Source organism: Hirundo rustica, chromosome 3 (assembly GCF_015227805.2).
Source record: "Hirundo rustica isolate bHirRus1 chromosome 3, bHirRus1.pri.v3, whole genome shotgun sequence".
Classification (NCBI taxonomy): Eukaryota; Metazoa; Chordata; class Aves; order Passeriformes; family Hirundinidae; genus Hirundo; species Hirundo rustica.
The window spans coordinates 53,911,910-53,925,836 of NC_053452.1; the positions used below are offsets into that span (position 1 = coordinate 53,911,910).

At 38.9% G+C, this 13,927-nt stretch overlaps 1 protein-coding gene across 1 annotated transcript; it reads left to right on the forward strand.

The window, feature by feature from the left end:
- The first annotated feature begins 4,971 nt into the window (after positions 1–4,971).
- On the forward strand, positions 4,972–13,367 carry LTV1 (LTV1 ribosome biogenesis factor). The gene is made up of 11 exons (XM_040060417.2): positions 4,972–5,275; positions 5,928–6,059; positions 6,579–6,767; positions 7,900–7,987; positions 8,882–9,002; positions 9,680–9,920; positions 10,597–10,724; positions 11,168–11,307; positions 11,515–11,567; positions 12,267–12,467; positions 13,086–13,367. Exons 1-11 carry the CDS (start codon positions 5,273–5,275, stop codon positions 13,197–13,199), a joined length of 1,410 nt encoding a protein of 469 aa, XP_039916351.1. The 5' UTR covers positions 4,972–5,272; the 3' UTR covers positions 13,200–13,367.
- Positions 13,368–13,927: the final 560 nt, after the last annotated feature.

Below are 13,927 nucleotides of genomic sequence, written 5' to 3' on the forward strand. Positions count from 1 at the left end.
CCAAAAAAAGTATGGATAAATTTGCCTCCTGCCTTTAGGATCTTCCACATTTAGTTCCATTATTGTTGCTATCTGTATTCTTACTATACCAAGATGAGTGCAATCCTCACTGATGGGACATGGATTCTGATGAGAAGAAAAAAAATATGTTCAGAAAGATTTTATAGGGTTAATACAAAAATATTTTGAAGGTCAAATTTTTTTTAAAAAAAGTCCCCACAGTAGCTTAAAACTTTTATTTAACAGAAATCTGAAAAAAAACCCACCAAACCTTATGAAAGTGTATCTATGGAGAGAAAGGGGGAAATTAACATATATTTTCTGTCATGTTCAACCGGGTTTCTATTTATTAACTTTAATAATTAATAAGGTCTTATTTCACTTTGTGTTCCCATTTTGTTTCAAGATTTTAATGGAAATAAAGCTCATGTGAACTAGATACAGCATTTCACCAGTATTTTCTAGAAGCTGCATATTGTGTCGGATAGAAACAAAGAAAGCAGTGGTATTATCAGTATCTTCTTGTTCAAGCATAAATTCTTTATATTAAAAAAAATCTTGCAATACTATGTCAAATTTAACAATATTTGAACATTGTTATGATATGGTAAAATGTTAAACAGTTGCTAAATATATCTTCCTTTCACTACTTTGTGTGGTGGTATTTGTAAACTTGTATAAATTTTTGAATTAAAGAAATACTGTGTTTTGGGTTATTATTATTTTAGCTGGTGTGATTTAAAACAAAAATATCAGTGGCTTGTTCGAACGGGCATCCAACTGTATCAGCAGCAGGGGAAGGGTGTGGAGATGGCACATGCTTAATTGCCTGCAACTGTTTAAACAGCTCTTAAGTTTTGGGGGGGAAGGAGAGTTTCCTTAAAAAAACATAGAATTCCATTTACAACTGAACTGCAATTCTGGGAGAGGCATAAGAAGACTGCAGAACACAGACACTGTTGTACACACAGGAGCTGATAAAACTGGTAAGTTTTTGTCCCTTCCCAACGTTGTGCGGCACAATAGCTCAAGCAGTGAATCATGGCAACGTTTGAGTGCTGTGCTTTGGACCCAGCTGTACCTTAAACACTGGGAGATCACGAGCCTGTATTCCCCTGGCAGAGCTGCTGTGCACCAGGACAGGTTCAGCAGTAGGAGTCTTTGCACACCTGCCTCTTCCAAGCAAGTCCACACGGACACTGCAGAGCGATGCCTCCAGTAAGGAGGGCTCGATCACACGTCCACACCAGTGCAGGTAGCTAAGCTCCAGTGGGGTGTCCCAAGGGTCCAGTAGAGCCAGAAGATTCTTACTTGCTGCATAGACTCTAAAGCGGCCACAATCACTTGAAATGGAATTTTCATGTGAATTTATTGGAATCAAAATGTTGAATACAGAGTCTCACCTATTCATACACACTGGACCGTTCTTATACTTTAGTGTTTTTATTAATTTGATGAAAAATAGTGAAAAAAATATTCTTTAAGTAACTTCCTTTGATTTCATTAAATGTTCCCATTAACAAGTCAAGTAAGGCAAACAAAATTCAAGCCTTGGTTCCCCGCTGCCCGTCATGCTAAATAGTTACTGGTAACTACAAAAAATGTATCGGAAGCATTATCAGCTTAGAATTGCTGTCCCTTTAAAATGTAGTTTCCATATGTTTCATTACTTTCAAAAGATGGAAGGCTGTGAAGAATCAATACTGATAAATTCTCAGCTTACACAGGGCGGATTTTATTTAACAATTATAAAATGAATGCATCTGCTTGGCTCAGTGTGACTGAATATGGTAACTCTAAAGAAGTGGCAGATCTGATACTGCATTCTACACAGGAGTGTGATTATCTGTGAATGCAAGTAACTGTAATTGTTACAAATTAATTACAGCTGCTTCTTGAGGTTTTACCTGTAATGTAGTATATATATAGACATACATATGCACACAAATATAGTCCAGTATCACCACCTGAAAAACATAAAGAATGTATTGGGGGGTTTCTACAGTACATATGTTATGCTTGTTTTATGGTGTTTTTATTAAACAAGAAAACTGAAAGTGTGCCGCCTAGTTGTACAGGACTGTAGGATACTCTGCTGTGCACAGTTCCAAGTGCCTTAGAAAATTGTTTAGCTCTTTGAATTATCGATATATATGAATGAATATAAATAAACAAAACATTTTTGAAAATCACCTCAATAAAATTGTTCAGAAAATCTTTACTGAAAATATTTTGTCCTGGAATCTCTGGTATGTACATGGGCACACATAGTAGAGTTGAATTCAAAGAGCTTTCAGAGGCCAGATTAAACTCCCTCCTCATGGAAATGAGATATTAAAAAAAAAAAAAAAAAAAAAAAAAAAGGGTTCATGAAACCTTCCTTTGAATTCTGGCAGTCCTACAAACGCATCTGGTAAATTCCCTGTATGTGGTGTATTTATGGAGAGGTGTGTTCAAAGAGGTGATACTCAGTCTAAAAATACAAAGTTTGGGTTGTAGCTCAATGGTTTGGACACCTAATCTATGCTCCCAGTTTCCCCTTTCTATATCAGCAAGAAGTGTATTTTACCAGTTTCATTGGCAGCAGATTTGCAGTGGGAATACACCCTCTGCACATGAACAAAACTGATCTGCACAGCTGAGGGTTCAGTCTATTCAGCAGTGCACCTGTCAAACTTTTAACTTTCAATAACTTTTGGTTTTAATTACTTTACAATAATTTATTCTTTGCAAGAACTAAGAGAAAAAAATTAGCATAAATTTCCTCACACAGAAGGCAAGTTGATGATTATGTTAAGGATATGCTTCTAGCATATTATGTTTCAAGTGGCTGCCTTGACAGTGGGACTGTTTCAATACTGACCATTTTTTTTCTGCAAGCATAAAAGAAGCGGCTAGTGACCTGACACTTACCTCCTCAGTCTCTGTAGATGCTCTTTGCTCAGTTCTGTTAGTAGTCTCTGCAAAGAACCCAGTGAGAGAGTGCAGCGGGACTGTTAATGCTTGGATGAAATGAGAAGCTTAAGCAGAGTCTCCGAGACACTCTCTCATACACAGTTCACATACATGTAATAAATACTGAATTTTGATATGAATCAGGAGATTACTCACCCTCAGGTATCAACAAAGGAGGACACGTGGTGCCTATTGTTGGTAATCCTCAATTCAAACTTATCCCCAGATGTATTACTGTCAGTATACATCACCAATCTCCTGTGACATGGGAAGGAACCTGTTTTAATCTCTGTGTGAACATGTAATACATATCCTTCCACCTAAATACTTAGAATCTAACCAGGAAATTCAGGGGAAGGATGTAAATTAAAGAAAGACAGAAAACGCTGAGACTTAACTGAACAGGCAAACTTACCTTACACTTAGGAAGCAACTGACAAACAACAAAGCTGAGGGCAAAAGTTAATTTTTCCCACATCCAAACTGATGCAATGCTCCTAGACCAGATTTGGGGTGTGTGGAATGACAGTACTGCCACCACCAGATATGGAGGTCACCAGGTTTAGGGGATTGTGAAGTGTAATCCCGTCACCAAATCTATGTACGTGCACTTCTGTGGATGCCAGAGAAGCATATCAGGAACTTGGAAGCAACAAGGAGTAATCTAATCTACATCATTACCCCACAAATACATGCTAAGTACTGTGTTTTCAACAGCTGAGTGATTCTGCTCTTAATTACGTTGTGAAAATCCAACTCTGCTATTCCAGCTGTCGCTGGGTTGGCAGCAGAGACACACTGTAGGGAGGGAGTCGTGGCTGCGCACATGGCTGACAGCAACAAGACATTCACCGGGCACTTCTGCAAGAAAGATGAAAGTCCAGCCTTTGCAAGAATATATACAGGGATAATCTGAATCCTCCGAGTACAGGAGTTCTTTCAACTGATGGAGTGGGTCAGATTAGATCGGGTACTTCTGTAAGAGTGGTGTGATGAAAGTTGGTAAAGATTCGAGACTTCAGAAAACAGCCAGAAGAGTGAAAATCTGGGTTCTTTTGGAGCTTTAGTGACACCTACTGAAAACCAATGAAATCCACCCAAATACGAATAAAGCTAATACTTTAAGGTACATCCATGCATATATATTTAGCTGCATCCATGCACACATAATGTGGCTAACTTTTCTGAGCTGTTACTGTTTTATTTGCTTGTAAGCACATGGAAAAAAAACCCTGCTCCCCTCTGTGTTTTACACTTTCTTTTGAAAAGTAACAAAGCAGATTCTAAAATACCAAGCACTACTCTTTTCCTTAGCATGGAGCACATATGTGAGCGCCCGTGTTTGTGCACAGCCCCGCTACATGGTGCAGGTAAAATCTGTACAACTACAGTGTCACACTGCAGAATGGTTCAGGTTGGAAAGGTCCACGGTGGATCATCTGGTCCAACCTCCCTGTCCTAGCAGGGCTATCCCAACGCACACGGCACTTGATTGTGTCCAGATGCTTCTTGAATATTTCCAGCGAGGGAAACTCCACAGCCCCTCTGGACAATCTATTCCACTGCGAGATCACCCGCAAAGTAAAGAGATTCGTCCTTATACTCAGGTGGAACTTCCCGTACATCAGTTTTGGTCTGTTGCCTCTTGTCCTATTGCTAGGCACCATCAAGCAGAGACTGGATCCCAACTCTAGACGCTCTCCCTTCAGATACTCATAGACATTGATGAGGTCCCCCCTTAGTCGTCTGTATTCTGAACAGGCTCAGTTCCCCCAGCCAGTCCTCGTCAGAAATAACAAACACGGCAATAAGAACTCAAACACGGTCGACACCAACACGCGATATTTACTCCCAGTCCTTCAGACTCAGCCCCCACAACCCGCCCGTCCCCTCAGCGAGCCCCGCCCGCGCCGGCCCGGCCCCGCTGCTGCGCACGCGCGCTGCCCCTTGGCCGCCTGCGCAGCCCTCTGCCATTGGGGGCGCTGGCGGCCAGAACCATTCCTCACTAATTGGAGGGGAAAACTGGGAAAATGTGTCTTCCACGAGCTTCCTGCTTGGGTAACCGAGCCTCTCTTTTCTCAAAGTACTATTTCAGTCTCAGAAAAGGCTCGTGTGTTTTTTTTGGTTTTTTTTTTTTTTTTTTTTTTTTAACTGGAAACAAAAACTTACAAACTGGGCCGGATTGGCCGCTTATTTCTTCCCCCTGTTGGTCACTGGTCTATCCCAAGATGGAGGGCACGGCCCGGGGGCGCTGACGCCTGGCCCGCGTGGGAGCGAGTGGGGATCGGGACCCCGGGAGCGGCGGGGGGACGGCGGCATGGTGAGTGTGCCTGTTCTGTACTCGGAACTGCCACGGGAACAAGGCAGCCTAGAGCAATAGAGTCGCCCCCAGGTTGCCTATATCGGCTGTAACGCGTCTTGTTAGGTGGGTAAAGCCGGAAACCTTCCTGGAAGTGGGGGTTTTTTTCAAGTGAGATGTAACTCGTAAGAAAGGCTTTCAGCCAGTTGGATACTTGGTGGGTCTGTTGCCTGGGTGGGGTGCTGCGGATGCTCCTGACTGGTGTTGAATTGTACGTACAGCCGTCTAAAGAACTCTCAGGAAGCAAGATGTGTCTCGATGAATTTCCTTATGTCAGTTTCCCGTGTTTCTTGGTGAAGTGTGTTGTGGAATTCCTTTCTAGGGCTCTATGTTAAACTGTATGTGCTATTATCAGATATTTTCTGTTGGATGTGTTGCCGTTTTGCCGCTCAATAAGCTGCGTTTGCTGTTAGAACACATGAAATGTCCATTGTGCGTGTGGGGAGATGAGTTAAGCTTACACTGGTCTCTTAATGCTTTGTCTCAAGGCATGTGTTTATAAGGCATTGCCTTAAAATGAATACAGCCGCACACTGCAGAGAAAAGGTTCTCTTTAGGTGCATTTAATAGTTCATTTTTTTTTGTTAACAGTTAACCAAATTATCTTTTGCAGCCACACAAGAAGAAAAAGCCCTTCATAGAGAAGAAGAAAGCAGTAACATTTCACTTAGTGCACCGAAGTCAGAGGGATCCTCTTGCTGCTGATGATACTGCACCCCAGAGAGTTCTGCTGCCCACACAGAAAGTAAACACTCGCTTTTAATACTGACGTTCATTCAGATAAGAAACACCACAGAGAAAAAAAGTTGGTATGCAATTATACAACTCAAAAACATAACTTGAGAGAGGGTAGTTTTTAGTTCAGCTTATTTTAAAAAAATGGATGTTGTAGGGAATTTCATAGTTGTGAGTTACTGCCTTATGGCTGAAGGATGACTTAAATGGCATTAGATGTGTAAATGTATTTAAAAAGCAACAACAAAACAAAACTTGCCTGACTCATTGTGACAAAACAGGCATTGTTGGTTATGTTGCTGATGGAGAAGTCCTGCTCAGACAGCACCCAGACGCGGAAACAGCTGCTTCCAGCATTCTGATTAGCTGTGAATTATGGTAAAGGAGTGGAGAGAGGACTACAAGGACTGTAGCGTTCGGACACTCTCAGTAGATAGGTTGCTTTTCTTTTTTGCTAGTAAGTTTTAAATGCACTCGAGTAACTAAATGTATTGCTTTTGATTATTTTCTTCTCCCTCTCGCTTCCTAGGGGCATGAGGAGCAACGAAGGGAAGAGCAGCGCAAGTATGGTGTCTTCTTTGATGATGACTATGACTATTTGCAGCACCTCAAAGAAGCCTCTGGTCCCTCTGAGCTTGTCCCATCTGTGCGTGGACAGCAAAGCAGAATTGTCATCACAAGTGAGGGGCACATAGAAGATGAAATTCAGAGAATTTCAGTAAGTAGTATTTTTGTTAATGGTAATGCTGTTCTTTGGAGCATTAACATCCTCTAGACACAATAATTGTGTGCATATAGGTATGTGTTTACGTGTATCTATTTATAAGGATCCTTTTGACCCACAACCAGACTTTCCTACCAGTAAACCCAGAAACGGACAAGCCAGAGTTTACTAATGAACATTATTTGTTAGCACAGTGTTAAAACACTTCAGGTACACACGACAAACTTTTCTCTACAGAGATGGCTTGTAAAGGCGTTTGTTTGAACAAGTCGTGTGCTTTTCTGGAGTGGGCGTTTGTTTTTATGGTTTTTTAGAACTTCTGAATGCTTGGGGAGTTATGGATATGCCAGGTTGTATTATCAGCACACCGTGTTTTTAAAGGGGAATGTAATAGAGACTAGACAGAATAAAAACAAACTTTTCAATTGCTGGCATAACTTGTAGAAATTCATGATGCTGGATCGCATTGGAATGGAAAAGCAGTAAATGCTTTGAAGCAATGAAATATGCCATTGCTAGTCACTTACAGCTGAGGGTGATTGATTTAACCAAATACTGTCATTTTAGTCAAAAGCAATAGTCTTAGTCAGAAGTACCTTTCAGGTACAGCTTGGTGATACTACATAAGATTTAAAGTTAGGGTAGATATGCATGTTGTGAAGCTTTTAACAAGCCTTTTAGTAAAGGGCTGATTTCGAATGTGTGTTTGTGTTCTCCAAAACAAACAAACAAAAATTTAAACATTTCAGTGTGCCTGCTGTACAACCATTCTCTAAAGAGCTTCAGAGATGCAAAAAATACTGTCTCTGTACTTGGGAGAATATTGGCATGAGAATTGGTGCTGCTAGCACTTTACACAGGTATCATTGTCTAACTCTGAAAATTTGGCGCATAGGGCAAATAACGTATAAGGGTTTTTATAACAGATATATCAATTGTAAGTATATATTTTATTTATAATTATATAGTTACAATAGATGATGTAGTGCTTGTTGTAACATTTAAGTAGCACTCACAGAGTTTCTTTTGGTCTCAGGAGTGTCTGCATGATTTTGTTAATGTGAGCTCAAATACAAAACTGAGAACAAATACCTTGTGATGATGTTTTTCTGTTTCTTCTTTTAAGGCTCCATCCATTAAGTTGCCTTCCTCGGTATTTGCCACAGAGTTTGAAGAGGATGTGGGCTTGTTAAATAAAGCTGCTCCTGTTTCAGGTATTTTTCACATTTCTGTGATGTGATTTGCCATCTAGGAAGTAGAATGTAATTAAGGCTTCTGTTGCGGTGTCATATGGGTGTTTTTTGGCTTAGAACAGGCTCAGTAGCAGACATAAGAAATGATCTGTGAGAGGCCTATGTTTCAATTTGAGACTTAACTTCTGTCATTCACTAGTAAGAGTTCTTTTGCTTTGTTTGGAGAGGGTGAATCCATGAGCTCTTACTATTGTGTAGCAAATACAAACTAATGACAGGGGAAGACTGTAGATAAAACTATTGAATTTATTATTCTGTCTGTTTCAATCTGAAACTGGATTTTCACTCAGTTTCCTTTCAAATGCTGAGTTGTGTTTATACATTCCTTCATTAGTGTTATTTCAGTGTTCGGGGCTGTGAGTAGATTTTTGTTATGTATCCGTGTTTACACTGGACATTGACTCCACAGCTATTTCCATATTTCATAACAGTAAGGAATTGAATCAGTTCTCTCTACAGAAGGATGCTAAAGAGAAATCTGTTAATTGCAGCAGAGAAACACTTTCTAACCTTTTATAATGTAGAGTTTTAGGGTTGGAGCTAATGCCTGTACTTGATCATGTAGTACTTTACCTGGATGTTTTTTCTTTTACAGTATTTTATATTAAAATACATTTATGTAAGCTCAAGGCCTCTGGGAAATGTTTTTTTCTGAGTGATAAAAATTGACAAGAGATTGGTCACATGCCCTGGCTTCTAACAAATCTGCAAATATTCTTGAGGAATTCTGTGGTTCTTTGGTTTAAGCTTTCCTTACTGCAATCCAGTCCAGCTGGATCGTTTTTTATCCAGGAAAGTAGCTTTGTAATGTCAGAGAAATGTAAATGTTTATGTTTTGTTTTTTCAACTTTCTAGGACCACGGCTAGATTTTGACCCGGATATTGTTGCAGCTCTTGATGATGATTTTGACTTTGACAATCCAGAAAACATCTTGGAAGATGATTTTGTTCTGCAAGCAAATAAACCACAGAAGCGGTAGATAGAGCTTTGTTGAAATATTTGTCATATGTAAATGGGAGAAATGCTATTTGTTATTGCATGTGGTGGTGTAGGAAGCCATAATGGTTTCAGATTTCAAATTGAATACTTTAGTGTGTTGAAAAAAGTATTACCTTGTGTTATTTGGACAGTAGCTTGCGAAATCAGATTTATTATGTTATCCAAGAGATGCATTTCATTTGTTACTTTGAGCTCATGGATTATATGCAGTGTTTGGAATAACAGTGTTCTTGAACTGTTTAAAACATTGTCATCTATTACATGTAAAATGTATCAGTAATCGTATAGTTGAAGGCTAATGAGTGTTTCTGAAACCTTTGCAAATGCTTCGTGTGATACCCCACTGCATTTTATCTACTTAGGTTTTGGTATCGTTCTCATAATTTCATGAACAATAAGAAATTTTGCTTGTTTTAATAGTTAAGAATGCAGCTGATATTTTTCTGCTTTGACATGTGTAGCTGAATATAAAAATAACTGCAGTCTCAGTGCACAGATGCATGACCCAGCCAGCAATGCTTTCAGCTCTCAAACAAAAGTCTCACTCAAGATTTAAATCTCTTATAGCAAAATTGTTTCAGATAACCCAGCATAGGTGTGAACTATGTAAAGGTCCATGTATTATTCTAGAACTATTTTATGCTTCTGTACAGAGGACCAGATGCTGAGGATGAAGATGAGTGGGAAGACATGGAAGATGATAGTGATGAAAAGGATAGCTGCAGTACTGATACAGATTCAGAAGGTCCTTTGTCAGATGAGGTTAATGGACGGACAAAAGAATTCCTTTTTATGCAAGAAGAAACCAGGAGTCGTTTCACGGACTATTCTATGTCATCTTCAGTAATAAGACGGAATGAGCAGTTGACCCTGTTGGATGACAGATTTGAGAAGGTGAGGCAGCTCAGGAGTGTAGCTGTGTTAAGTCCTTCTTTGTCTATTGATCCATTTCATCAGGCAGTGTGCTGTATACCTGTGCAGATTTTACTGCTTTTAGCAGTCAGTGCATCGAGCCACTGCTCTTTGCATGTATTCTGCAAATACTGGGTACATTTAGAGGCTTGTGCCACCCAGGCTTTTGTGTTATTTGCTGTTGAAAGGCCTAGCAGTGATGGAGGTAAACAAAAGTACTCCAATAACTAATTAGGAGCATCCATAATTAGTGTTTCACTTTAGTCTGAGAGAGTCAGTTCAATACAGCAAACCATTTTCAGGTCCCTGGTAAAGTATACATTCATGATCTGGTGTCAGAGCAGTGGAAGTAGGGTGTAACTTTTGTTCTGAGCAGTGACAAGCTTCTTAAGGCATAGATTGAAATGATGCATCATAATTGATAACATTTTCTAGAAGCTGATTTATATATTATTAGATAACTTTGTGAGTCCCATGCAGAAAGAATACTTAGAGTAAGGAGGAAATCCTACCTCAGATATATTTGGCAGTTATTCAGCAAATGAGAGGGGAGAGGAAAAAGAGACAAATAAAAAGAAATTTGTAGCTCTTCTTTAAACTGTCAAGAAGTTGCATGACAAATGTGGTCTAATTACAGATATCCACTTCTTTATTTTAGTTTTATGAACAATTTGATGAAGATGAGATTGGAGCCCTAGATAACGTGGAGTTGGAGGGCTACATTAGCACAGACAATACTCGGTTGCAGGAAGTCCTGGATGATTACTACAAAGAGAAAGCGAAGAAGTGTGTATTCCCAGAAGTACTGCTTCACATAAGTAGTTCTGTAATCCTCTGTTTATATTGAAATTTTGGGTGTGTTGTTTCAAGTTCACGTACTCAAAGATTGCATCCCACAATAAAAGCAGCTGCATAGGAATATTATCTTTTTGTATGATAAAATTAAGTGGAGGAATTCTGTTGGTTTGATAAGTTATGCTCCTTTCATATAACTGTTTTGAACTTAGTGTAAGCAGTATCTATTAGAGGCATTCATCCTCTTGAAAAGCAGAAATACTTCTTTTATTGACTGTGTCTTTGTTTTTAGTTGTAGACTGTGTCGCTGCAAATTTCCTTAGAAATAGCTTTCTCGGGTCTGGGGCTTTACCTGAGTGAGTCTGAGCTTACATAATTGTACATTTTCAAGAAGAGATAAATCATATTTTTTTCTTCTCTGAACTTTTCCAAAGTTGTGTGAAATTGGATGGTCTTGAACCTGATGAAGATTTGGACTGTCCTGCAAATGAAGAAAGTGAGGAAGAAAAGGAAGAAATAGTAACTGTGGTTATTGAGGAGCCAAAAGAAAAGTGGGATTGTGAATCCATTTTGAGTAAGTATTTTGGAGTTTGCTTATTTGTTCTTAGGATTTCAAAGTAAATAATAGGTGATTTCAGAACTTTCCTGACAGTGCTTCTGGTAAGATTGTATATTCTCTGGGCACAACAGGAGGAATTTCCAAAACCTAAGTAGCAGTACAATTCGTAATTTCTATTTGCAAGCCTTTCTTGACTATTTTCTTTTTTTCTTTGTGACTTAGGTACCTATTCGAACTTATATAATCACCCAACACTTATTAAGGAGCCATCAAAGGTAAAATAATTTAACTTACTCTGATGAATAACACTGGGAAAACTTGGGAACTTGTTTTTCAGTGGGTATCTATTTTAAAAGACAGGGAGCAGAAATGAGGGTTGGGGAGGGTTTTGGTATTATCTCTTCACTAAAGAAGAGTCTGGATATATTTTTTCTTATTAGAAGGAAATCTGAGTCAGTTCAAAATTTCTGTAATAGCTAGGCAGAAGTAGAGTGAGGAATTTCCTTTGTTGTTTCTGTGAGACACCTATGTGTAATCTGTGTCTCACAGCCACATTTTTGTTCAGGTTTATTTTTCTCTGGTCTGAAACAATTTATTCTAGTTCCTTGTGTCTTCCATACACTTCCCATCATTAGAACACAGCTTGATATCCCCCAAATCGAAATGAAACCTTTTTCTTGCAAGCTTATAAAGGAATATTAAGTAACTACTTAAGTTCTTTATTTTTTCAGTAATATTTAAATAAAAGGGAAAACTGTTTTTATTGTTCCAAATTTTGTCACAATGTTTTGATTTCTTACTTTGGGATTACTGTGTGTTTTTGTCAGGAAGTTAAATAGTATGAGGAGACTTAACATTTATTACTGTTCTTACTGTTAAATCTGGATCTGAATTTTTTACACTGATCAGGCAGTGCCATGTGCACTTGAGGAGAAAGCCAGGAGCCACTAATTCATATGCACTCTGTATTTCAGCCCAAGCCAATAAAAATTTCTCAGAAGACTGGAATTCCCCTACACGTCTTGCCTCAGAAAGGTCTCACTGCTAAGCAGGTGGAACGCATGCAGATGATAAATGGCAGTGACCTGCCAAAAGCGTCAACACAGCCTCGTTCCAAGGCTGAGAGCAAGGAGGATCGCAAAGCCAGAAAACAGGCAATCAAGGAGGAGAGAAAGGTATGCCTGACTGCAAATAAAACCTCGCCAAGCATTTTATGTTACTTGAATTCTGTCTTAGAAACTTTGTTTAAAACTCACTTGTCATGTCTGAAGGTAATGGGAAAAACTTGCTGGTCTCAAAGGACTAATTATTGCTTCTTAAAAACAAACAAACAAAAACAACAACAAATCTACTGGAAAGGAAGTTAACATCATAAATTTGTGTTACTGTTTTCCAGTATCAAGACTTGGGGTCTGTTACTGTGGCCACTGCTTCAGATATAATTTCAGAAGGAACATCAGGTTTTCTAACCATCTAGAGTAGCAAAAGAAATAGTTATAATGTCTCAGATCACTCAAAGTGAACATTGTCTGAAAGTTATGTGGAAAATCCTACTTGGCCACAATGAAATCGCTGCTGTCTTATTTAGGAATAGAAATTGCCAGCATGTTGGAAGCTTCAACTAACCAAAGAAAATCCTGTTGGTACACATATTTGACTACAAATAATTGGTGCCATAAATAATATTGTTGTTCAGATTGCTCTTGTTTTCATGATTTAGAAGAGTTAATTGGAATGGTTGATTTTGCATGTTAATTCCGATTCTGTAAATTTCTTATTGTTCCTATGTGCAGGAACGCAGAATGGAGAAGAAAGCCAACAAGCTGGCCTTCAAACAGGAGAAAACAAGACAAGAGAAAGAGTTGCTCAATCTGAAACAAAACATGCAAGGTCTGAAGCTGTCCTGATGAAACTGAGCAACTTAACTGTGGAAACATCCCGAATTTTTCCTTTGTTTTGAGAAGGGAACTGCTGACTCACACCTTTGCCAGTCCTGCTCAAAGGGGGCTGTTCAAATCTCACTGTAACAAACCCAGTAACTTGTTTTTTCTGAAATGAAATTCTGTATAAAATAATGTATTGGTGGTGTTTGTTGTGTCATGAGTGACATGGCGGTTGTTAGTCAAGGAGTTTACACCCACTCCTCCTTGGTTCTTTTTTTGGGTAGGTTATTTATTGTTTTGGTACTATGATGGAAGCCTTTCGTAAAAAAAGGTGTCTGAAAAAACACTGTTGTGTAGGTGGACATCCCTGTTACTAATGTGAGTCTTACATTTCCTGGCAAATAAAATCTCTCTCAAGGAGTGTTGCAGTTGGTACTCAGTGACCCTTAGTGTTGCCATTGGAATTGTCTTTGCTGGAAGTACTCAGTCTGAGTAGGATGGCAAACAAACAGCAGATACTTGGATAAATAGTGTGTGTTGCAGATAGTCACTGTCTTGGTGTTTTTGGAATATTCTCCCTCAGGTCTTCTGTTAAATTTGGTTTAATTGGAATACAAACTTATTACCCACTACTATTGTAAAAACTTCCTGGAGATGAGCTGAGGGCCAAAATCTGTAGGTTTGGGGTGAACTCAAATGTTTATACTGTGAAGATGAATTATTTTGATAGTCCATAACATGAATGAAATTAA